Genomic DNA, 25629 nt, shown 5'->3' on the forward strand with positions numbered 1-25629 from the left:
TCCTGTCGTTCTTAGTGCCAAACCACACATCGCAGCAGGTCTAACGCCACCCTCCCTTTCACTCTTGCAGCTCTCCTTCTGTCACGAATCACCCCTGTCACTCATCTCCTTCCACTCCCTGTCTGTACACTCTTCTTCACCTTGTTTTTCACCGCTCTTGGCTTTGGATGGTTGAACCCAAGTACTTGAACTCAACCACCTTCAGTGCTTCTACTCTTTGCAGCTTCACTGATCCACCTGATCCACCTGTCTCCCTCTCATTCACACACATGTTCTGCCATGTTTCTACTGTCATTTCTTGTCTCACCAGAGCATATCTCCACCTCTCCAGACTCTCCTCCACCTCCACCGATCAAACTCTTGTTGATGTTGGATGTCTGATTCATGCACGTCAGAGCAACAGAGAGTCTGCTTTAATAATCTATTTCTGTTTTCTCTTCTTAGTTCAAAGTCAAATGTTTGGATTTTTAGTGAGCTTAAGAAGTAAATCCTAAGGATGTGTCTTTCTAAGTTGGATCTTTTTATCTGTTAAGTTATGTATGTTCTAAACTCTGCATAAAATATATTAGAGTAATGGAGATTTGTATTTGAATAAGAATAATTTGACGTATTACACCTAAAACTGAGATTAATTTGTATCTTTTCAGTAAACAGGGCCAAGTTTTTCATATTGGCCACCTTGTGTAAGTATTTATATTTACTCACTCCATTTATGAATCTGGGCGTAACTATGCGCGCAGCCAGCAGGTGTCGCTGCGCACGCACCCCCAGCAGAAATCCCCGGATGTTACGGAGGAACTACAGCCGCTGAAGTCGAGACGGAAAACAAACTCTGTGACAATTTCCAGCAGACTGTGGGAGTCTCCACTGCAGCTCCACGACTCCTCTGAAGCCACGCACGTAAGTGACTCTGTTCTTTTAGCCTTAAAGTAAATTATCTGATTATCTAAATCCTCTTATCTGACCAGACTAATGTAATTTACCTCCATTTTAAACAAACTAATAACAACCTTTATTATAATATGTTTTAGTTGGAGTTGTTTAACTTATTTAGGGATATAAACAAAATCGTCCCCATCTAAATGGTAAATTATTATTTATCTGTGTGTTGTTTGACAAAGCTTGAGATGTATTAGTGAAACAAAGGTAATAAAAAGGTTATAGCAGCTTTTACTGTACCTCTACACCCTTAACCATCATTAAGGAAAAGTGAAGGACAACCAGTTCAGCCAGCTCCTGTTTTACATGAATCCGGTGTACAATAACAGCCAAACCTCATTACAGCCTCTCAAACCTGATGGGACACATGCTGGACGAGCTTCCTCTCATCCCTCATCCCCTTTAAGGTGGTGTCTGCGTCCTGCTCAGCCTGTTCCCCAGCCTGACAGCTGGGCTTCCCGACAACTTTTAACCTTACAGCTGTTCCTTCATATTTTTTTTTTATTTTGAAAGCTTGTCGTTCACTAATTATTTTATTTTAAAGGTTCTCAAAGGGCAACATGAACAAGCAGGAGTTGTGTATTTCACCCAAGCTGCTATAAAAATGTGGGATTTTAGTCCAACCTCAGTTCTGATTCTCATGAGATTGTCTTAAGCCAAATCTCTAAATAAGTGATGTGAAGTGAGCTCTTTTCAGCAACAAGGCGATCCAAAGTGCTTTACAACAGAATAAGGGTAGTTTCTTTCAGCATCTGTCTGCCCTTTAAGGGAAGGTCATGCACAGTTTTATCTGTGGTTTCTTTGTGGGACTTTATTCTGGCGTCAGGGAGGATTTTGACTCAAAACGCTGCAGTAAGAGTCGTTTTCAGGACAAAAAGACACAAAGAACCACACGCTTTCCTCCCTGAACGGGAACTCCGTCATAGTTTGATTTACTTCTACAATCTCTGCCTTAGACCGACTTGGTTTTGACCTTCTCGTCCGTGTCTCAGTTCATCACAAGACGATTTTCATCATTTTTTGTGCACATTCTGCTTATTGAACTCGGGCATATTAAATCTCAAGCTGCCTTATTTACACTTCCCTTGTTTTTGTGAACGTTTTTGGGAGTGTCTGGTACTATTTGTTACAATTTTTTGTTTTTGTTGTGCTCTTGCGAAAAAGCCATCTGACCTAATTAATCCTGTCCTTCACAATAAAAACACGTTGCAACATTGCTAAGTAAAAGTGTCATCCAGTTAGTGTTTTTCCATTATGTAGTACAATTTACCCATCAGATTACACTGTTTTAAGCTGCACCACACAACCATAAATAGGACATTGATCTTTTATTTCAGTTACAAATTGTGAGGCTTGATAACAAACTCTTGTGTCATTTTTTTTTTTTAACTAGAACGGGATCCCTACAGGGTTAGGTGTTATTTGATCTTCTGTTTACTCAGTAGGCTGCTAATTACAGACATAGCTGGGATTCTTGTCTTGTGTAGAAATCCTCCAGTGACCCTGCCCTGTAGGTTCTGTCACTTGGAGTTGATAACTGAGTTAAGATCAGCTTTTCAAAAGGAATTTAAAGGTCAGCATATTGAAACTATCCAATGATACAGATAACTTGATGTTAATTTGGACATTGGGGTATAAAAAAAGAGAAAAAACAGCAAAGTTGTCGTCTGTTCTGTTGCTGTGTTTATCAGCTGCTTGTTCTGATTGTTTGCTGTGGACTGGTGGTAAGACTTCACCCAGGTTCCATCTCCTAAAATGTTATGTCGTTGCTGCTTTTCTTTTTTGTTTCACATTTGAAATCATGGTCTGTAAGTTGTATTTGAAGATAACACCGTGGAGGAAGTTTTAAAGAAGAGGGAGATGATAATCAGTCATGATAAGCCACTTGCTGCTGCCTCAGATCCGTTTGTGTGTCGTCTCAAACGCACAAAAGAAAAATGAAAATGTCAACAGAAAGTTACCTGGCGCCTAATTTAAAGAAAGGATTGTGATTTTTTACTCCGTCCCTTGTTTCTGTTATAAAAAAGAAGTTTTTACCACACAGTTTTAGTATATGTTCAATGATAAATACACAAAGATAACAAGTTGTTTTTTTTCCAGTCTTTGCCACAACAATTTCAGTATCTCAGATAAGATTTTTCTTTTCAAATCATTGTAAAAATGTATATTTCAGGAGTTTCCATTGGTAAAGATCATTTTGTTTCCTCTTGTACAGATGTTTCTTTTTTAGATGAAAACAATGGTCAGCCTTGGACCTCTAAAGCTAAAACTGATGAGTGATGGTGTAAGATGCAAATAAAAACAGAATGTAAGGATTTAAATTCTTACATTTAATTTAAAACATAGTAGGTTTGATACCAGAAGCATGTTTGTAGGTTTAACTCTGTCTTGCACCACATGTTTAAATACCTAAACCTTTTGTAAAAAATGGGATTATTTCATTTAATTCTGAGATAAGATGTTTCGATAAATTGGAGCCTCTGTTATCCTGTTTTTGTCTTATGCTAAATGTTGTTAGTGGGCGACACGTCGAAACTGCAGGCCTGTTCACCTCCGAGGACAGGTGATGTTCCAGAGCCATGCTGTTAGAAAATGTACAAAATGCAGATTGTTTCTACCCTGCTCAAATAATTAGGAGATTCTTTAAAAAGGTGTTAGCTAAGTGTCAGATGTTCCTGTTTTAAAACCTGCATGAATGAAGTGCACTTAACACTCTGCCTTTTAACTATGACTAAGCTCTTGTGTGCTTCTTTGTCTCTACATGCAGAGCTAGTTTTTTCTGTTTTAACCCTCCTGAAGCCTTCAAGAGAAAGAGAGGGAGAGACATAGAGAGGGGTAGAGAAGCCCTTGTAACTTTGGGTCAGTTTGACCTGAAGGCCACAGGAGGGTTAATCAAGCACCTGTGAGAAATGGTAGGTGCAGTATCACCTGAGGGCACAGGAAGGAGTTGCAGAACTTGCCTTTGGTAAATGACGCGTTCACTTTCATGTCAGAATAATATCCTTTTCAGTTTTTTATTTGGATTATATATGTGTTCAGCCCGCTTTAAGTGAGCTCAGGCCCTGAGAGACTGCATTATAAAGCTTAAACTTGCATTTATCAGAGCAGTAGTGAACTGTGATGTCTCCCAGAGCTCATGTGCTCGTATGTGATACAGCCTGGAAACATGACGATCACAGACATTTTCATTTTAAACCTGGCATACAGTCATTTTTCCCTGCAATTTCACATTAAGTGTAGTATTTTAAGTTGTTTAACAATACCACTTTGTTTATAATGCTGAACACATGTCCATATTTACTTCATAAAGGCTCTGCTTGTTTGGGATGCAGTTCATGTCTTATTGCACAAATCCTACATAGTCTTCAGTCTCAAACAAAAACCATGTGAACCTCAATTTTAAAATACATTTAAACATCACAGTAGCAAACACCCTTCAGCTTTATAATTTGCTATACTGGCAACAGCTTAAAAATTACTTTTTTAAAATAAACCTTTCATTTTGACCATTTTGTATACGGTTTAAACAATCTTTTATTTATGTTTTACACTGAATTTTACTCAAGTTTAAAGAAATCAGTGTTATGCTCTGTTATAAGTGACTAATCCTAAAGCAGGCTGTCATTTTAATCCCTTCTTTAATAGTTTTTTAAATGTCTGCTTCTAAAATTTTTAATTTGCTCTCATCAGAAATCCACTAACATCCTAGTAAAATGCCATCAATGTGTCTGATCTTTGCACTGTGCAGTGCTAAAGGCAGCAAAGTTTACTGAAACATTTTGATGATGTGATGTCGTCTTCTTCTCCCCCTCAGAAAAATGCTGCTGTACATCCCCGTACTGGTGGCTGCTTGGTTCATCTATCGCTGGTATAAAGAAAGAGAGCGAGTTTCCAACATAGAGGACAAATATGTGTACATCACTGGTTGCGACTCCGGGTTCGGTAACAACCTGGCGAAGCATCTGGATAAGCTGGGCTTCCGTGTGATCGCGGGCTGTTACACGGAGAAGGGTGAAGACGAGCTGAAGAAGGCCTCCTCCAAAAGGCTGACGTCCGTTCCTCTGGACGTCTCCAACTCCGAGAGCGTCAAGAAAGCAGCAGATGTCGTCAAGAATCTGGTTGGAGAAAAAGGTGAGACTCTTGTACAACACATACAGTAATTGGATCATTTAGTTTTTGGTTTTAGTTATTTTTCTGTAATTGATACAATTAGTAAAAAGTAATATGAGAGGAGCAGATTTGGTTACGTTTTAGCGGAGCCAGTTTAGTTAGTTTTTATTAACACATAGCCTGAAGCAGTTTCACTTCTGACTGATTCCATTCCTGTGGGTGTTATTCTCATCTTTGCCTTTTTTTTTCTTTGCTTCACCTTTTTTTTTTGCTGCTTCAGGTCTGTGGGCTGTTGTGAACAACGCTGGAGTCGCCATACCGTCCGGTCCCTCTGACTGGATCGACATTGAAGGTTACAAGTCCATGTTGGGGGTTAATCTGACGGGCGTGATCGACGTCACACTGAGCGTCCTCCAGCTCATCAAGAAAGCCAAAGGCAGAGTGGTAAACGTGGCCAGTGTGTTCGGGCGAATCAGCCCGTTCGGTGGACCCTACTGCGTGTCCAAATACGGAGTGGAGGCCTTCAATGACAGCCTGCGGTAAGAGGAGACCTCGTTTTTTTTAAGGATTTATAAACACTCTTCTCATGAGGGTCCTCTTGACAAACCAGAAACATTTTTTGGGTTTCAGTGTAAACATGGCGCCATTTGGAGTCAAAGTTTTGTGCATCGAGCCAGGCTTCTTCAAAACAACTGTGACCAACACAGAGCTGTTGAGGAATAGCTTCAGGAATCTCTTTAGCAAATTGCCTCAGGATGTAAAGGATGATTATGGACCCGAGTTCTTGCAGAAATGTAAGTTACCAAACCTTTATTAACAGATGTTGTTTCGAACCCTTTCTTTCTTTTTTTTCCTTATTGTCATTTGCTCTCAGAGTGCAAAATATTAGATATTTTAAACAAAAAATAAATCTAATTTTATGAATCACTGGGTGGGATGTTAAAGAAGATCTCAGGTACTAACCACTGGATGTGTTTCTACAACTGATTAACGTTTAGAGTCAACTTGATTGAAGATGGTCACCACTGTCAATCAGCCTTAGCAAACACAGAAATGGCTACAACACAGTCAGTTTTACAGAAAACGTACTCCAAAGGTTGCCAGATCATTTAACACTCTGGCAAAGACGTAGCGAGTGATATGCATTTCTTTTGATTTAACACAGCATTTTGCAAATAGAGCTTTCAGGCTAAGCACCGCAAACATCAACAAATTAAATTTTAGAAATCAGGTCATTAACAGTTGCGAAACAGAGGTGAAAGTGGCTGATTTATGAAATGATTCTAGGCTTCATGCATGGCTCCTCTTTATCCATCCATCCATCCATCCATCCATCCATCCATCCATCCATTTTCTTTACCTGCTTCTCCTTTCCACGGGGACCTGGGACCTATCTCCAGCAGTCACTGTGCAAAAGGCGTGGTACACCCTAGACATGTTGCAAATCCATCTTCTTTATCAAGTTGTCCAAGTATTACATCGTTGTTTTGACCTCTTAGGATTGCCTCATGATCAGATCAAGTCTGCTCTGCTCAACTAATCTGCCTTTTAATGGATGGGCAGAGCAAAGTTCATAGATATATAAACAAGTTTATATAGGTTTTTTTTTTTTAACCAAAAGTTAAATCATGTCATTCTTTCCACCTCACCTTACGTTAAACTGTGTTGCCTTGGATATAAACGTCATGATTCAGTGATTTGTCTTTCAGTGATTGACCAGCTGGACCAGAAGTTTAGGCTGCTGACGGACAACGACCTGATGAAGGTGGTCGGCTGCATGGAGCACGCCGTCTCCGCTGTTCACCCTCGCTTCCGCTACTCCCCCGGATGGGACGCCAAGCTCTTCTGGTTGCCCATGTCCTACATGCCGACCTACATTACAGACAAATGTTTCCTTATAGATTATCCCAAACCCAGAGCGTCTGTGCTGTAGCTTCTGCAGCAACTGGACGATTAGCTTATTTGAAGATCGCTTTTGTGTGTTTTAGTTTAATAAGAATAAATGTCACTCATGTCAGCCTTATACATCAACTGTCAGTAGTTTTCATGTCAGATGGTGAATAAATTCAATAGCCTTTACATTTTACGACAAACTGCTGTTTGAAACACAGCGTCAATGTCGCCTCTGTTAACTTTAATGAGATTTTGTGCCCACTTTTCAAAGCAACTGTTTGGAGTCACAACTTTTGCATTTGTCATTATTATTAAACAAAAAATAGTCTTCTGTGTACTCTTTGCTTTGAGATGTCAGAGTTTATTTGAGGTGAAAGGGAAATCCAAGACTTGTATCGTCTTGTCTGGTGTATTGCACAAGCCCACGCTGGTGAAACATTTACTCCCCGCTCTCATATCCATTATGGACCTTGACTCTGCAGACAAACTGCACAGCTTCACCTGCAGCTTTATAGTCAGTTGTTAGGACTGAAGGTGAGGAAGCAGCAACATCTGAGGAACTGTAACTATGGTATGTTTACATTATTGTTGATAATATGCATGTTCTGGTGCTTGTGTTGGAGTCTTTGAAACATCAAGTTTACTTGTTTAGATGTTTCGACAGGCGTTCACTTATAGGATTTAGATTCTCATTTGTAGTGGGATCTGCTGCCATCTTGTGGTTGAGAGAAAAGAGTTGCATTGAGGAGTTTGTTTCCCTTTTGGTCTCTGAACTTATTTACCCCACTAGGGTACAAAGTTGGGGTTGAAACCCCACTGAGGGTCATGAAACACCAAGTTGAAAGGCTTGAGATGCTCTTCAGAAATCAAACTGAATGTAGAAATGATTGTTTAACCGGCTTATTATAGGTGTTTGTATTCTTCAACCTGCAATAGTTGGGGTCACAAGTCTCTGCTATTGTTATTTTTTGGGTCAGAAGCTGAAAGGTTTGGGAACTACAGATTTAAGCCAGTGAAGTTTTATCTTGTGTGATGGGGTTAAATAAAATACTTTTTGCACACAAAGCAATGCTGAATTTTTGAAGGCATTACATATGTATTTTTTTTTTCATGTATTTAGAGCAATATATTCACTTTATTTCCTACATGCTGGTATACCACAGAGATGCAAGTGTGAAGACTTGTAGTTAAAAAAACAAAATGTGACACCTTGATACTAATAACTCTGAGTAAAAATGGTTTTACAGTTTTACCTTTCAGACATATTAGGCAAATATTTATCTTATGTAGTTTTCTCACAATGGGAAAAAAGTCTTAACTTTTGAATGTTTGTTTTGTTTTAAGAAGTTAGAAGGAACATTGTCTTGTATCTGTGTGCTGGTGTGTAAAAATTGAATTTAATGGCTGATTTTGTATTTTGTTTGTAAAATTATTACAGGTTTCTTATGTAGTGGAGTGCTGTTTTTATCTCTGAAATATGATGGCGTGGATAAATAAACATGAAGGAAAACTAAAGTACTCAATTTTTTATACAGCAAAGTCAGAAAAATGATAAAACTTTTGCAACAAATGAGCAAAACAAGCAAACTTTTTTTATTTGTTTTAATGAACTGAACTTCAAAGTTTAGATTAGGTCATTTAAACATTTCAGACTTTAACCAGTTGTCAGTAAATAAATAAAAAGTAGATACAGATTGTGAAACTTCTTACCAAATTTTATTAACCACAAGATTTAGGTATTTTTATTGGGCATTTGCTCATAATGGCTGAAAAGAATTTATTCTGTCACACAAAAAAGGTAATAAATAATTAGTTATTGCTAGTTGCTAGTTATAAAAGGGTTAACCTATTGATTTTGCTGGTTTAGCAGCTCAGAGTCCAGGGAGGGTGTTTCATCACAACCACAAGAAAAAGTTAAAGATTCACAATAAAATGTAGCTCATTTCAGATTTATTCAAGTCCCAAATGACAATTATTGTTTTATATATATATATATATATATATATTAGTTTAAACATATGCAATGTTTAAACTAAAATATTGTACAATTTTCATGAAAATAAAAGGTAATATTGTATTTGATGGCAGCTGCACGTCTTAAAATACATCTTGCTTTACAAAACTTTTGCAATTTTTTTAATCTAAGTATTTGATGTGTTTATTATGTTTAATTGTGAATCAAATATGGGTTTAACAGATTTTCAGATAATTGCATTTTGGTATTATTTACATTTTGCACAATGTCGCAACTTTCTCAGAACTGGGGTTAAAACTTTGATACAGTTATTTAGGAGTCTGTGACTTATTGCTATAGCTAGAAATCCATCTATCCATCCATTAATTCATCCATAAATCCATCCATGTACTTCAAAGTTTTTCTTTGTACACTGGCTGCTTTTTGATTTGTTTTCATTCTAGTATCTGATTCTGTCTTTTCATTATTTTTGCATTAAGTGTTTTGAACTGCTAAAAGTCATTTCAAGTTTCTCCTCTCAGGTGTCGATAGGTGATCTAGTGTATCATGTTGGAGAGGTAAGCAGCTTTCTTTGTTTGTAATCATTGTCTTAAATTTGTACTTTATCTGTATTTCCCGTTGTTTATATTTTATAGAAACATTATGAATGAAACATGTATTTGTTAAGGTCAACCATTTGAATTTTGTTCCTATTTTAGGTCATGCTTTCACATCTGGCCTTAACATGTGTTTCACTTCTGGTCACCTTCGCTGCCGTCCGCTGGTTCATCAGAGATTCCTACAAACTTGACGGTTTCAGTCAGAAGCATGTGTTCATCACAGGCTGTGACAGCGGCTTCGGCAACCTTCTGGCCAAACAACTGGACAGAAAAGGCTTTAAGGTCATAGCGGCGTGTCTCTCAGAGAAAGGTGCAGCAGATCTGGCTGCAGCAGCCTCCCCCAGACTGAAGACCCTCCTGCTGAATGTTACAGACAGCGCCGGCATCAGGAGCGCCGTGGACTTTGTGAGCAGGGAGGTCGGGGAGCGAGGTGAGCTGGGCGGACAGCAGGGGGTACACACCACTGATAGGGTGCCAGTCAGAGAGAAGCACTGAGGGAGATCAAGACAACCTGGAGCATCATCCTCCTACTGATGAGTTCAGAACATTCCCTGTTCTTAAACAGGAGGGTGAAAAGATCTCACAGACTACACTTTAATCAGCAGAAACAGAGTCAAATAAATCTTTACTGCAGTTAGATTAAGACATTGATCTGGACAGGATTGTAGATGGTTGGATAGTCGCCTGTAGCCTTTGCCCCACACTACACAGAGTTATAAAACCTATAACTGAGAAGCTGAAAGGTATTTAATCATTATTTTAATCACACCTTTGTGCATAACAACAGCTTTACCAGAATTCAAATATTGTTATTCAAACAGAATGAATTACTTTTTAAATTATATAGATCTATATTTTAGCCTTTGCAGCTTTGCTGTGGTGGCATAATCTATCCATTTCCTATTAATGGATTTATTGGTGCTGCATGGGACTCTCAGGGTTTAGGATATTTTTTATAAACTAACTCTAATCTGCACTTCTCCAGAACTTTGTCTCTGACCTGTGTTGAACGACTGATTCTGGGTCCTGTTACAACAGGTTTATCCCTGCTGGTACCCTTGGATCAAAATGACCAACAAAGCCTCAGTTGTAAAACCTTTTGACCCAAAGGCAGTGGGAGAGTTAAGATTAGAATAACCGTGCCTATATTTATTTGAATTGTTAACTAGAAACACATCCCTGAATTACATTGTGATTAAACCTGACTGAGGCCTCAGGGGTGATTTTGACCAAAGGGCAGCAGGAGGGGTGTTTTATTTGACAGGTTTAGATCATTTGACACTTAGATTGCTCACAGGTGGATCTTATTTAACAAACTATTTGCCCTCCAAAAGTGATGGTTGGGGCTTTAAAGCCCTACTTTTACGTTTTCAAGGGTTTTTTTTCCCACCCATTTAACTTTATTAATCTGAAATATTTTGGGGAAAATTACTGATTTTAATCAAACTAAAAATCCAGTTCAATTTCTAATTGGAAGGCAAAATACAAAGATTACCTGAAGAAATTAATATATTTCCCTGGATAAATGGACGTCCTCTAAAACTGGAATAATTCTGCATACCACGTCAGTGTGATGATGCACTTGCACAAACTGTTCAGTGTTCAACATGTTGAAAAGGCAAGTCTGAAGAGTTGCTGATGCCTTGCAATTCTTTAATTTTGTTTTATTGTCTGCACAGGTTTGTGGGGGCTGGTGAACAATGCTGGCAGGGGGACACCTATCGGCCCAACAGAATGGATGCAGTTGGAAGATTTCATGACAGTGTTGGACGTGAACCTGTTAGGGCTTATTGATGTGACCCTCCAGTTTCTGCCTCTGCTGAAGAAAGCCCGGGGCAGAGTGGTAAACGTGGCCAGTATTGCGGGGAGAGCTGCAATGGCAGGCGGCGGTTACTGTCTGTCCAAATATGGAGTGGAAGCGTTTTCTGACAGCCTCAGGTAATCAGGCTCAATAAATGTTTGTAAAACTGAGACATACTGGCTGTATCATTTAAAGACTTAATGTCACTGAGAATCAGAAGTCAAAAAACACAAATATAACTTTGTCTGTTCGACTTTTCCTTAGTTGTTGTCTAGAACCCTGTGGCTTGGATATAATCTCTGAGTAGGAGAGAAAATAACTTTTTAAGGTTCAACAGGATCTGACTTTTTACCCACATTTTTACAGAACCCTTTTCTTGGAATACAATGAATCACTTAAAATAATATTTTAATTGTAGCTTACAATGACCGCAGTCAAAGCTTCTTGTAAATGTAAGTACAAGTGTTAAAGTGCAAATAAGCAGAAGTACAGTACCTCAAAGTTTTGCCAGAGCAAATGAACATGATGAAAAGTTGCTGTACAGGAAGCGATTTGTAGTAAAATGGAGACATTTGGTGTAAAAATGTCCGTTATTTTGAAGAAACACATTTTTGTTTTGATTTTTCCAGGTTGAACATGCTCCCCTTTGGTATTAAAGTGAGCATCATTGAGCCTGGTTACTTCAAGACAAATATACTCTACAACGATCTGATTGAAGCTAACCTTAAGAAGCTGTGGGCCCCCCTTCCTCAGGACGTTAAAGACGCGTATGGAGCAACATACATTGAAGACTGTGAGTAGATACGCACCTTTGTGGTCAATAAAGCTCTTTTAAACGACTCATGAAACACATTTTCTTTCTCAGTTTTAAGAATGTTCGACAACTCTTTGGGGAAGTTATGCAGTCCAGATATCGCGAAGGTGACCAGGTGCATGGAGCACGCGCTAACTGCTCGCCATCCACGCACACGTTACGGAGTCGGCTGGGACGCTAAGCTCTTCTGGATCCCTCTGTCCTACCTACCGTCATTTATGACTGATTTTATTTTTAATTCGTTCACGCCTTTACCTAAAGCTGGACGAAAACCCTAAAAATCAAACATATTTAACTGCTCCTGTAAAGAATTTGTGTAACTACATAATTTTACAAGTTAGCAGTGTTTAAGAGTACTACTTGCTTTTACAGGCTTTTGTTACTCCTGTCCCAACTTTTTGTCTTGATTTGCAGGTTTTGAGGTTGATTTGTCTTGTTTTGGTTTTGTTATTGAAGATTCAGTTCGTTTTGACATATTTCTTGTGGATGCTTTCCTGATGATTTCCTGTTTCTTCTGTGTCATTCAGCGTTGCATTCCCTCAGTCAGTCGGTTCTTTTCCTCATTATTCACCCGATCCTCGTTTGCCAGTCAGTCCAGCTGCATCCACTTGTTCCTCCTCCCTCCCGTTTCTCACCTAGTCATCAGTCTGTGGTTTTGTTTGTTCTGCCGACTGGTCCCTGTCTGCTCCTCGTTGTTTGTTTCTCATTAATATTTTGTTTGCTGCCTTGTCAGCTGTTATTTTTTTGTTATTAAAGTCCTAATTTGTTCTTTAGCCCTTGTGTTCCAGTCTGCATTCTTGGGGCTTTTACCAAACCATTTTTTGGCGCTTTTTTGAGATGTGTTGCTGTCAAAATTATGTTTATTTTTTTCTTCTTTTCCTTTGAAATGATATGATTTCTTTGTCTAAATAATTAAAATGTTTGCTACTTTACAATCTAAATAAAATTTGGATTTATGAGATTTGCAATTTCTTGCATTCTGTTTTTATTTTAATTTTATACAACATCCAACCTTTTTTGGAATTGGGGTTGTATTTGCCTATGTGTGTCTGTGCGTGTTCTTGTGTTTCTTTGTGTCTGTTAGGCAAATAGCTAAAGAAGCAATGGACAGGCTTTAATGACACTTTCACAAAGTCATTAATAAATCTATATCTACAACTTGTTAATTTTTGGAGACCACTTGATTCAAGATGGCTGTCACAGCTACTGACCTGACATCCATTCCCAAGACATACTGTGAAAGTCAACCCTGTCTGTCTGTTAGCAAAATCCTTTATGAACCACTGAGTAGATTTTAAAGACTTTTCCAAAAATAGTTATAGATATAAACATCATGACTAAATTATTATTTTTTTGTGGTTGACCATCTTGACCAGAGCTTTAGGCAGTTTATGGACGGGATGCTGATGATGGTGGTCAGCTGCATGGAGGACGGTGTCAGATGGTGAATAAATTCAATAGTTTCACATTTTAAGACGAACTTCTGTTTGAAACACAGTGCCATTGTTACTTCTGTTAACTTGAAAATGAGATTTTGTGCCCACTTTTCAAAGTAACTGTTTGGAGTCACAACGTCTGCATTTGTCATCAATATTAAACAAAAAATAGTCTGCTATGTACCCTTTGCTTTGAGATGTAAGAGTGGATTTGAGGTGAAAGGGAATACAGTTATGAAATCCAGGACTCATCCAGTTGTGTCTGGTGTATTGCACAAGCCCACGCTGGTGAACCATTTACTCCCCGCTCTCATATCCATTATGGACCTTGACTCTGCAGACAAACTGCACAGCTTCACCTGCAGCTTTACAGTCAGTTGTTAGGATTGAGGTTAAGGAAGCAGCAACATCTGAGGAACTGTAACTATGGTATGTTTACATTATTGTTGATAATATACATGTTCTGGTGCTTGTGTTGGAGTCTTTGAAACATCGACTTTACTCGTTTAGTATCGACAGATGTTCAGTTGAAGGATTTAGATTCTCATTTGTAGTGGGATCTGCTGCCATCTTGTGGTTGAGAGAAAAGAGTTGCATTAAGGGAGGGGTTTCAAACTCCAGGCCTCGAGGTTCACTGTCCTGGGAGTTTTAGGTTTTTCCTGCTCCAACTCACCTCCTCACCAAAACATCAAGTTCTCCAGGAGCATGGCAACAAGTCATTCATTTAAACCAGGTGTTTTAAAGCAAGAACACATCTAAAACCTGCAGGAGAGTGGCCCCTAAAAATGGAGTTTGACACCCCTGCATTAAGGACTTAGTTTCCCTTCTGAACATATTTACCCCACTACACACACAGCACAATAAACTGTCTTGCTCATGCACAAAGACTGGACTTAAAATGAGAGAAAAAGAAACCAAGTCCAAAGAAACATGTTGACAGGCAACTGTGAAGTCTGTTACATCTTTGCTGCAGCTCATTTTTTATTGAAGAACATGGCAGGGGGAGGATTGCAAACACAGACGTAATTTAATAAATAATCATGCTGTAGCCTTCTTTTAGATTGTGCTTTTTTGCATTAAGTGTTTTGAACTGCTAAAAGTCATTTCAAGTTTCTCCTCTCAGGTGTCGATAGGTGATCTAGTGTATCATGTTGGAGAGGTAAGCAGCTTTCTTTGTTTGTAATCATTGTCTTAAATTTGTACTTTATCTGTATTTCCCGTTGTTTATATTTTATAGAAACATTATGAATGAAACATGTATTTGTTAAGGTCAACCATTTGAATTTTGTTCCTATTTTAGGTCATGCTTTCACATCTGGCCTTAACATGTGTTTCACTTCTGGTCACCTTCGCTGCCGTCCGCTGGTTCATCAGAGATTCCTACAAACTTGACGGTTTCAGTCAGAAGCATGTGTTCATCACAGGCTGTGACAGCGGCTTCGGCAACCTTCTGGCCAAACAACTGGACAGAAAAGGCTTTAAGGTCATAGCGGCGTGTCTCTCAGAGAAAGGTGCAGCAGATCTGGCTGCAGCAGCCTCCCCCAGACTGAAGACCCTCCTGCTGAATGTTACAGACAGCGCCGGCATCAGGAGCGCCGTGGACTTTGTGAGCAGGGAGGTCGGGGAGCGAGGTGAGCTGGGCGGACAGCAGGGGGTACACACCACTGATAGGGTGCCAGTCAGAGAGAAGCACTGAGGGAGATCAAGACAACCTGGAGCATCATCCTCCTACTGATGAGTTCAGAACATTCCCTGTTCTTAAACAGGAGGGTGAAAAGATCTCACAGACTACACTTTAATCAGCAGAAACAGAGTCAAATAAATCTTTACTGCAGTTAGATTAAGACATTGATCTGGACAGGATTGTAGATGGTTGGATAGTCGCCTGTAGCCTTTGCCCCACACTACACAGAGTTATAAAACCTATAACTGAGAAGCTGAAAGGTATTTAATCATTATTTTAATCACACCTTTGTGCATAACAACAGCTTTACCAGAATAAAACACTGTATTTTAAACAGAAAGTACTTACTTTCAAATCATTTAAAACAATAATTTGAGAAGAAATGGTTAAGCTGAGAATAGATTTAGGTATATATAAACTTTTGTTTGTTTATTGTAGTCCTTTTTTAATCTAATGCTGTTATTTGTACTGTGCACAAAATGTGGTTCACTATTTTCATGCTGAAATAACCATAAGCGTCACAGAAAATGATGCTCTTTGGTGGCAGCACAAGTTGCTCCAAACTATTCTGTTAAGCATGAATGGTATCTGTACAGATGTGCAGCTCACCTCGAACATCTGCTCTCAACATAACTGTTTTAAATTATGCTGAATTAAAATAATTACATTTCAGAAAAACGTTTGATATAAACAGATAAATATAGTTTTTTTCAGTATTCTAAAATGTGATTGCGTGATTGAAATGAAAAACATTAACTAAAAATAGCTTTTTTGTTGAGCTGCAATCAGTCAGGTTTTGTCCTTATTAAAAAAATTCTGAACATTTTTACTTTAAAACTTGTTAATATCAAACCAGTTGTGGTCCTTTATAACTCACTGACATTACCTTCTTTTGCTGGTTAATACAAAATTAGTTACTGTGAGGTTTAAAGACACAAAAGTATCCAGTTTTATCAAGAAACCATCAAACAACGCAAAATAAATTTAGTAGAGCTGTTTTTGTTTCTGCAGAACAGTTTTTTTGAAAGATGCTGTTTTGGAAAACCTTTTCATTTTACAGAGTGGCAACAGAATATTTTATAAAGCTGAAATGTTGATACACCAACATTAATCACAAGTCTCTTCTCTGAGAGGTCACACTTCATATCCAAATACCAGATGCATGTAGAGATGAACTTGCTCTGAAACTTTGGAATAATTCTGAATAATGCACTTGCACAAACTGTTCTGTATTTAACGCAATGAAATGTGAAACCTGAACATGTCAGAACAGGTCAGGAGCTGATGACCCCTCTGTTAAGTCTTCTGTTTTTTGTTTTATTTTTGTCTGCACAGGTCTGTGGGGGCTGGTGAACAATGCTGGCAGGGCGATACCTATCGGCCCAACAGAATGGATGCAGTTGGAAGATTTCATTAAGGTGCTGGATGTGAATCTGGTAGGGCTGATTGATGTGACCCTCCAGTTTCTGCCTCTGTTGAAGAAAGCCCAGGGCAGAGTGGTAAACGTGGCCAGTATTCTGGGGAGGCTTTCGCTGATTGGAGGAGGTTACTGTCCGTCCAAATATGGAGTGGAATCGTTTTCTGACAGCCTCAGGTAGTGAGACAAAAACAGAGTTAATGCTAGTTTGTTAAACTGAGTCATAATGTCACTGGATATTAGGAGTCAAAAACATAAATATAAAACTGGAACACTATTACGCACAAACAACAAAACTGAAAAGAGACGAAAGGCCTAAAGTGATAGTCAGTAAAAACCAGCCTTTAAGTTGTTTTAAAGAGACTTGTGGCCTTTTGTGTCATTGCAGGAAGACTATGCACTGCTTTGGTCTTAAAGTGAGCATCATCGAGCCTGGTTTCTTTAAGACAACCATAACCAGCCCGGACTTGATTGGAGACGACCTTAGGAGGCTGTGGACACGCCTTCCTCAGGATATTAGAGACTCATATGGAGCAACATATGTTGAAGACTGTGAGTAGATATGCAGCTTTTTTTTAAAAAAAAAAAAAAAGAAGCTTTTTTTAAGAAAATTCCTCATTAAACATGTCTTCTTTGTCAGATGTGAGAATGCAGACCTTCTCTTTGGGGATGTTGTGTAGTTCGGATATTGCACAGGTGACCAGGTGCATGGAGCACGCGCTAACTGCTCGCTATCCACGCAAACGTTACGCAGCCGGCTGGGACGCTAAGCTCATCTGGATCCCTCTGTCCTACCTCCCTTCATTTGTGGCTGATTTTGTTGTCAGTATGCTCCTCCCTGTACCTGAAGTTGGACGAAAACCATAAATATCAAACATATTGAAGTGCCTCGTAAAGAACTTGAGCAACTAGTTAGCAGTGTTTAAATATGTTGAATATATAGTCACAATAATGTTTTAAAAAAAAATTAACAAGACTGTGCTACAAAATAGGAAATTTATTCATTCCTGTCTCAGCAGCAGCAGTTTAATTCATATGAGCTTGTTCTGCATGATCACAAGTACAGGTTGTTCTTATTGTGATACAAAATAAATCAGTCTGTAAAGAAGTCATTCACGTCTTTTAGAAAAATCTCTACATCTGCGTCTTCGGGTCTTGTGTTCCTCTTCCAAGAGCATTACCTACAAATGCAGGCAACACATGAACACGTTCAAGAACGATTCCAAACTATTTTAGTTTCTCCAGTAAAAAAAATATCACGCTGATTCAAAGACAGTAGTGATAAATTGGAATAAGTTTGCTCTGCACAAAATTTTAACATTTTGTCCCTCCTTATAGTAGAATACAAATGACTAAAACTGATTGAAAGTGGTTAAAATCTGATTATTTTTTTTACTGTGCTTTAATTTGTCAGCCCTGAAATGAGGTATATTCAATGTGAAAAACAGCTGGTGGCACAAATATCAACATATTTCTCTGGTCACCTCTGATCATATACATTCAAAATGAAGCTCACATTTTATACTTGTTATTTTGTGTGTTTTTGTTGAAAATTAACATCTAAGATATGTTCTGAGAAAATCTTACTGCTGAAATTTACAAATATACAACATATTAACATTTCTATCCACAGCTTCAGTGCAAAGATATACATATTGTACATCATAATAAAGGAAATAAAACATTATCACAAAAATTGGCATAAGAAATGTCAGAAGGCATAGCGACAGAATAATTTTTTTTTTCTTCATTATATTGTATTTTTCTGTCTTTAAACAAATTTTGTTTGTACACAGGCTGCATTAAAAAAAATAAATTCTGTGCAAAGTGTGTTTCTTCTTCGATTCCCGTCTGTCGGAGAGGGAGTTATACATCAGTGTCCTCTTTAACAAGGTTGGCTGTGTCTTTGAAACTGTCCTCGGTTGGTGAGAAGGCGCTGGAACGATCCTTCTTCGGATTCTTGGCAGCGGGGACGAACGGAGACTGCTCCGGAGCAGAAGAGTCCCCACTGCTACAGACGGGCTTTTCATCCTTCATCTGTAAAATAATCCACATTGGTATGGTATGTAATTTGATAGTAACTTTGTTTTTTGTTTCCAAACCTACCTCTGAATATGAAGGGTTTTCAAATGTGGTGCTCGGCTTTAATTTTCTCTTGAATAAACTCCATTTTGAATCCTGAAAACAAACGCAGTCACTTAGTCGGCGCCACTCTGAACCGAACTTGTTTGGTTTATTTTCGGTAAACTCATCTCGGTTCTCGTGGATAAAAAGGTTTTCCACCTGGACAGGGTTGCTGCTAGCAGATGTGGTCACGATGCCCACGTTCTGATCCCCGTGATACATCGGGTTCACAAAATTATTCAGCTGATCGCCACTCACATTAACAGTCACCTGTTCAAAAGCAAAAATAAAAAGGTGTCATAACCGCTTCTTTCTAGGACCCGAGACAGCAATACACCAATGAAACGGTGTCAGATTAACATCACATCATGGAAACAGTTTTATGAACTTTAAATCCAAGCCCTAACTCTCATTGTTTCAAGAAATATCTCATCTTGGTTAAATGGTATTTGAGTTTTTATTTCAGTTACATTTCCTTGAACACACAGATTTGAGACCTTCTGCTTTAAAACCATCTTAAAGAGACAGTTTGGATTTTTTTAACAGGTTTCTGTAGAGTGATTTTGAGTAGTCAGTAGACAGCAGTCAATGATCTCAGTTTGGAGAATCATGGAGAAATTTGCATTGTTATTGCATGTCATGTAATTCAACATGTATTGAAGTATTTGAATGTTAAAACATGACGACAGTACGGATGTTTTTGTGAGTACCTGTGTGGCATGAATGACAGCAGCATCGCCGGACGCAGGAGCAGTCGCATACAGTGGGTTCTCAAATGTGATTGGCTGTCTCCCAGCATCAATGGCAAAATTATCATCCTGTAGGGATATCATAAAGGTGAGTTGTACTTTTTTTATTTGTCATTAATGTTTAATTGGATTTCTTAAATTCTGCTCATGCAAGCAGTTGTGAGGGTTGTGTCAAAGGTTAAAAATGTGTCAATAAGTGGCACAAGTGACAAAATGTTAGGGGGGGGATTGCTGACAGGAGAATTTTAGTCACTTGAAACACCATTAACTGAACTCCTGAACTCACCATCTGCATGGCCGTGTCGATAACAGACACTCCAATGTGCGATGGCCCGAGATCCACATCGTCACCAGACCGAAACATGACCCCGTTCCCGGTGTCAGCAGACTTCACCAGGCTGCTGAGGCTGGACAAAAACAAATAACTCCAACCTGGACTTTGATCTCAATATTCTGCTGTGATCTTCAGGACAAATGTAGTTAAAAAAAAACAATCAGAAAGGTACCTGGGTAGTTTAGGCATGGAGGGGATAAAAGATCCTGTTCGTTTGTAATTGAGGAAAACCCCGACAGCCAACGCTCCAGTAATCAGGATGATAATGACAGCCAGCAGAACAGCGACAGCTAAAAAAAATAAATATTATTCAGATGTGTACTTGTTGTACATTTGCATTGAGGCGCAAATGATCCCCGTACTATTTGTTTTGAATTATCACCTTATCTTTAATATTAAAGACAAAGCTATGACATAAATAGGCAGAAACTGTGAGACTAAAAGAAAATAATTAATAATAAGGAGAAAACTGTAGCAGTTCCATGTTCACCTATTTAAGTTTAGCTGTATAAATGCTGAGTGATAAAAGCAGTTTAACAGTGGTAATAGTACTGATTTCAGATTTTCTGTTTTTAGTTGGAACAGGCAGGAGTGTTAATGTGCCGTTCTTGCTGACTCATAATGAGCTGTGGATGATCACAAGTCATTTATAAAGTTAAAATATCATTTATTGTTGTTATAGTTGGCTGATTATTAAAGGAACGTGATTCTAATGACTTCACATTACCAAAAAAACTGCTGATTTAGATGTTTTTTCCAAACTGGTTTCTAAGCCTGAGCTAAAGTGTAACATCATTAGGTCAGGCTTTTGTCTGCTGCAGCAAAACATGCAGTTAATGACTGTAGCAGGACACATTTTGAACATACCAGGAACATTGATTTTTATACACAACAACATAAAGATGACTTATCATAAAAGCACATACAAACAAAACTAGCTTTCCTTGAAGGAATGCATGTCACCCGCCCCCTTGCATGCCAAGGTTTTAGACAAAGATCTTGCATGAGTCATTAGTGCTCAGAGCATGTGCTGGGAACGACTCTCAGCTACTTCTGCATACAATTTTAGCGCAATATCTTTAAATTTGTCTGAGTCACAGCCATTTTGTGTTTGCTAGGGTGGATTAGCTGTGGTAGCCATCTTGAATCAGACTGACTCCAAAAGTTAATCCATTGCAGATGTACGTCCACTGATTACTTTCTGATTTTGACTAAAGTCTGTCCACTTGTTTATGAGATATTTTGCTAACACAACACACAAATGATGACATGCACAGCCAATTACACGATTACCAGTCTTTTATGGTAGCAGACAATAAATGTTAGAACATATAAATGAGTAAAGTGTTGGATAAAAGTTGTTTTTCTGTACCTGTTCCAGGTGGAGCACCTCTCGATTTGCCAATCTCACAGTAGCTACCAATATAGCCATATGGACATCTACAAAAAGGCAAGATCACACACAAAACAAAATATTTAACAACGGGAACAGCTTTTTGCACATAAAAAATATTGCATTCCAGATCTTCTCTTAGTATTTCTAACAATGACTGATGGTGGGTGATCCTTTATGGCTATAAATGATGCCTGCATCTAAACTCACTTGCACTTTGGCAGACCCCCTTCATCGGTGTAGCAGGTTCCACCATTCATGCATCTGCATGCAAGAGGCATTGGAACAGGAGGCTCAATGGCTGCAGATGCAAAAGCCGGGCATACAGACGATGAAATCACACCACAGCACAAAAACAACACACAGGCAGCCAAGCACGTGTGGAGAATGGATTTATGAAATTAGATGCCACATAACTGTTCACACAAGGCTGAAGGCAGTTCAAGCAGATCGAGTTGTTGTTTACCTGCATCACATTCTGTTGAGTCAATACTCGATGGAGGGGAGCCTTGTGGGCAGGTGCAGGTGTACCCACCAGGTCGTAGGAGGCAGAGGTGACTGCACACGTTCTTACAGGGGTTAGGCACTGACAAAGAAAGAGCGCAAATAGAAACGCTGTGAGTTGAAAAAAATCCACTTTCAATTTTTCAATACCACTCATCTGCAAATATCCATATATATATATATATAAATATATATATATATATATATATATATATAAACACAAGCTTTATTTGTTTTCAGCACCAATTTATAGTAAATAACAGCTCCATAAGTCTGCTCCTATGAACTAGAACAGTTTGAAGAAATATATAAAATTACAAGTTTGCTTTTCTATTGTAAATTCAGCTCACTGTTGAAGAAACTGCAGACTATTTTTTGTTGTGGTCTTATCTACTGTTAAACTCGTTCTTCACAGCTGTTCAGATTCTGATGTAAGTAGTCTGCATCTCATCATCAGTGTTTCAACTTAAAAAAAGGTTAGCTGTATCTAGACTGTTTTTGTTTTTGTATAGGTGGATGAACTTAACACTTTAAAACCTCACATTTATAACAGTGAAAGGTTAATAGAATTTTTTTTCCCCTCTAGGTTCTGACCTGACTGGTTGTGTCGGTGCTCCTGGTAAAGCCGAACTTGCGTCAGCCAGGGGTTGATCGTAAGAACTTTGACTTTATGTCCTCGCCCAAACTTGTTTGTCTTCCACACTTCACCTTTGTCTTTTGTTGTCCAGTATACATGTCCCTCAAAGACATCCAGACTATAGGGATGGCCAATATCTAAAAAAAAAACAACATTATTGCTTTATTATTTAATGACATAAATGCTTGTAAAACATCTGTTTGTATGTCTGCAGCCTGGCGACACCACATGTCTGGATTCTGACCTCCTGATATGACAATCTTCCTGTCTGTGCCATCAGGCTTCATGGACTCCATGATGTTTTCTTTGGAGTCACACCAGTAGATTCTGTTTCCATTCAGATAGTCCAGAGCCAGTCCGGTAGGCCATCCCAGGTCCTCCTCTTTCACCAGCACCTCTCTGTGCTGACCGTCCATCCATGCCGACTCGATTTTGGGCTTGTTTCCCCAATCTGTCCAGTACATCATCCTGCACAGAAACAATCACAATTGCCCACAAAGCCTTTTCATTTACTAACAAAATAAAGACCTTTTTACAAAAGGCTTCATACCCTAGTGATGGATTCACGACGATGGCAGCAGGCTGCTCGAGATCAGTGTGGATCAACCATTTCCTGTACCGCCCATCCAGTTTGGCCACTTCAATTCGATTGGTACCTGAATCTGTCCAGTAAATATGCCTGTGGACAAGAAGTGAAAACACTGAAAATATCTGAACAAAATTCACTGTCACTCTGCTACAAAAAAATAACATGTTGAGTTACCTGCCAACCCAGTCTACAGCGATGCCTTCAGGTTTCACAACATAGCGCAGGTTCAGATTCACTTCCTTTACCGGATTGTTGCCATAATCGTTGAATGTGGTCATGTAGGCACGTTTGATAGAGCCAAACTGGGACCCTTGACCAAGAACTGTCCAATAAACAATACCTGCAGAACACAAGGAAAGACAATGAAACCTTGGAGGTCTTACTATCTCTATGTCCGCTGTATCTTAAATAAATAAATAAATAAATTTAAAGAAGCAGACTTACTGAGGCCTTCACCCTCTGGATCCCACAGGTAGTCCAAGGCTTGAATGTGCTCGGCATTGTCAACATAATCTGAATACTGCTCCGAAGACAGATTGAATCGACGGATGCGAACATTGTCTGGTAAGAGTAACACTGGAGGGTTTCCTGTAGCGAAATCAATTACTGGTAAGAGTTCTGCTGTTATAAGCAAAGAAGAGAGATTTGTAAACTCTTTTTTTAATTTTATTTTACCTTGGGCAGCGCACTCAGTCCCATGTGGCTCACCAAAAGACAGAAAACCTTCAGAGCAGAAACACTCATAGCTGCCCTTTGTGTTCCTGCAGTCCTGAGGACATGTTCCATACACCTCACACTCATTTACATCTGCCGCCAAAAAGAACAGGAAACGACACAAGACAAAACATGAACTGAATGCACAAACTACTTCTGTATAAGTGTTTTGGGTGTTTGTCATATACCTTCACATGTGTGTCTTTGTGTATCTCTAGGCCTGTAGCCAGGTCTGCAGGAGCAGAGGAATCCTCCTCCTGTCAGGTCTGTACAGTTGTGTTCACACATGTTTGCACTGCAGGTGTGTCCACTGCCAGAGTCTGAAACATTTGGACTGAATGTTAAATGTGGGATAAAAGTTGAAGATTACAAAAATAATATGCATTTATTTTATTGCCATCATGGTGTTAAACAAGAATAAAATGCAGCACACCAGCATACCTAGGGTGAGGTCAGGGTGGCGTGAGGGCATGGGGGGGAGAAACCAGCATACAATTTTTTTGTATTTATTGCCTTTTCGTTGTCGTTAGAGGTGTTAATAAAAGAAAGACGGAAACAAATTTTGAGATGTTGCAAAAATGAAAAAGCGCTTTGATATAAGGTGGCTAATCCTGTTCCTATACAGGATCTTGAAATTACACAATGGTCAAAACGCTTCTTACTTTAAAAAACTGTTTTTCAGAGTTGCACAGAGGTTGACAATGAAAGTTAAAGTTTCTGTGACAACTTAGACAACAGACAATATGAGGACTCTGCAGAACATCCACCTCTATGAAAGGCATCCAAGACAAAGTCCCCATGCTAACTCGCTCCACAAACCTGCAGGATTAAATAACCTAAAACATAAATAACCTAAAACTAATCCTGGTGGATAATAGATGCAAGGTTTATGGTCAGATAAGAACAAAACAAATGTTTTTGACTTACAAGAGTCCAACATGTTTGGCATGTTAATCCTGATTCTGTTTAGTTTATTAAGCTCTGTTTATTTATAAAGCACCGGTTTATTACAAACATCATATCAGGTCAAGATATAGGATTTTTTATTTCCATTCATCTAAATGTTATCCATTATGATGTGTTTGTTAAACAACAGTGTATATCTGAGATAAGAAAAGTGTTATTTTATACATACATGTGTTGTAGCAAGTCAATTTAACAGTTGTTAAACATATTTTTTGTTTATTTAATATTCACGTTTTTTTGTGATTATCACTTACGGCAGCCAAGCTCATCCGACTCGTCCCCACAGTCATCATAATCATCACAGGCATACTGAAGAGGAATGCACTGCCCGTTACTGCATTTGTACTCTTCATCTGTACAAGGTCCATGTGTGGGGTTTTGACCTGGGTGGAGACAACAAATCAGCTGAGAAGATGCAGAACTATCTAGTTCTCTCTTCAAAATCCTTTCACACAAAAAGCCATCAGTTACTGCAGTGATCTTGTAACTGTACTCACAGTTTTCCTGTTTCTCATCAGAGCCGTCACCACAGTCATCAATAGAGTTGCACAGCTCGTGGCTGTAGATGCAGCGGTTATTGTCACATCGGAAACGGAAAGGAGCCTCACACTCGATGTCCACTAAGGGTGAGCAGGACCAGTAAGCCTGAATTAATCCTAATATGCATAATGTGATTCAGAAGCATTGTTTTTTGTGTTTGCACATTCATTTCTTACAGCAGAGATGCAGCTCCTCGTCTGAGTTGTCTCCACAGTCGTTGTCGCCATCACATTTCCAGTGGGGCTGGACACAAATGTGGTTCTTGCATTCAAACATGAAAGGCGGGCAATATGTGCCGTTGGGGAAGCGGGTTGCTGGAAATCAGAACAGTTTGGTCATCACACTTTGGTCTTTTTGAAAAGAAGTCAAGTCCATGTTGTGTTGGCTTTTGTCTTCGTCTCCTTGTACCTT

The 25629-nt window shown here is 38.9% G+C and overlaps 4 protein-coding genes across 8 annotated transcripts in view; 3 read left to right on the forward strand and 1 right to left on the reverse strand.

Moving 5' to 3' along the window:
* Positions 1-790: 790 nt before the first annotated feature.
* Positions 791-8457, forward strand: LOC108240761 (retinol dehydrogenase 16-like). The gene is made up of 5 exons (XM_017424477.3): positions 791-900; positions 4754-5070; positions 5330-5588; positions 5680-5843; positions 6759-8457. Exons 2-5 carry the CDS (start codon positions 4758-4760, stop codon positions 6980-6982), a joined length of 960 nt encoding a protein of 319 aa, XP_017279966.1. The 5' UTR covers positions 791-900; positions 4754-4757; the 3' UTR covers positions 6983-8457.
* On the forward strand, positions 7411-13092 carry LOC108240760 (retinol dehydrogenase 7-like). Its single transcript, XM_017424476.3, has 6 exons — positions 7411-7513; positions 9439-9474; positions 9616-9946; positions 11196-11454; positions 11947-12110; positions 12183-13092. The coding sequence occupies exons 1-6, from the start codon at positions 7511-7513 to the stop codon at positions 12407-12409; spliced, it is 1020 nt and encodes a 339-aa protein (XP_017279965.1). The 5' UTR covers positions 7411-7510; the 3' UTR covers positions 12410-13092.
* Positions 13093-13864: 772 nt separating this feature from the next.
* LOC108240756 (retinol dehydrogenase 7-like) lies at positions 13865-17780 on the forward strand. The gene is made up of 6 exons (XM_017424468.3): positions 13865-13996; positions 14691-14726; positions 14868-15198; positions 16587-16845; positions 17057-17220; positions 17309-17780. The coding sequence occupies exons 1-6, from the start codon at positions 13994-13996 to the stop codon at positions 17533-17535; spliced, it is 1020 nt and encodes a 339-aa protein (XP_017279957.1). The 5' UTR covers positions 13865-13993; the 3' UTR covers positions 17536-17780.
* lrp2a (low density lipoprotein receptor-related protein 2a) overlaps positions 17636-25629 on the reverse strand; it is a 46679-nt gene continuing 38685 nt past the window's right edge. For 3 of the 5 annotated variants that reach the window (XM_025007662.2, XM_017424465.3, XM_017424466.3), the window contains 19 exons: positions 25395-25532; positions 25176-25298; positions 24933-25061; positions 23901-24032; positions 23674-23805; positions 23443-23586; positions 23173-23338; positions 22960-23088; positions 22654-22877; positions 22367-22546; positions 21735-21854; positions 21479-21569; positions 21248-21315; positions 20048-20165; positions 19828-19948; positions 19503-19610; positions 18952-19062; positions 18775-18846; positions 17636-18705 (listed from right to left, as the gene is read on the reverse strand). In XM_025007662.2, coding sequence (XP_024863430.1) covers positions 18535-18705; positions 18775-18846; positions 18952-19062; positions 19503-19610; positions 19828-19948; positions 20048-20165; positions 21248-21315; positions 21479-21569; positions 21735-21854; positions 22367-22546; positions 22654-22877; positions 22960-23088; positions 23173-23338; positions 23443-23586; positions 23674-23805; positions 23901-24032; positions 24933-25061; positions 25176-25298; positions 25395-25532 — 2477 coding nt within the window. In that variant the 3' untranslated portion in view covers positions 17636-18534. Of the gene's footprint in view, positions 18706-18774; positions 18847-18951; positions 19063-19502; positions 19611-19827; positions 19949-20047; positions 20166-21247; positions 21316-21478; positions 21570-21734; positions 21855-22366; positions 22547-22653; positions 22878-22959; positions 23089-23172; positions 23339-23442; positions 23587-23673; positions 23806-23900; positions 24033-24932; positions 25062-25175; positions 25299-25394; positions 25533-25629 lie in introns of those variants that run through there. The other 2 variants (XR_005233311.1, XM_017424467.3) reach the window with 2 other exon arrangements.

Source organism: Kryptolebias marmoratus, linkage group LG6 (assembly GCF_001649575.2).
Source record: "Kryptolebias marmoratus isolate JLee-2015 linkage group LG6, ASM164957v2, whole genome shotgun sequence".
NCBI classification, from domain to species: domain Eukaryota; kingdom Metazoa; phylum Chordata; class Actinopteri; order Cyprinodontiformes; family Rivulidae; genus Kryptolebias; species Kryptolebias marmoratus.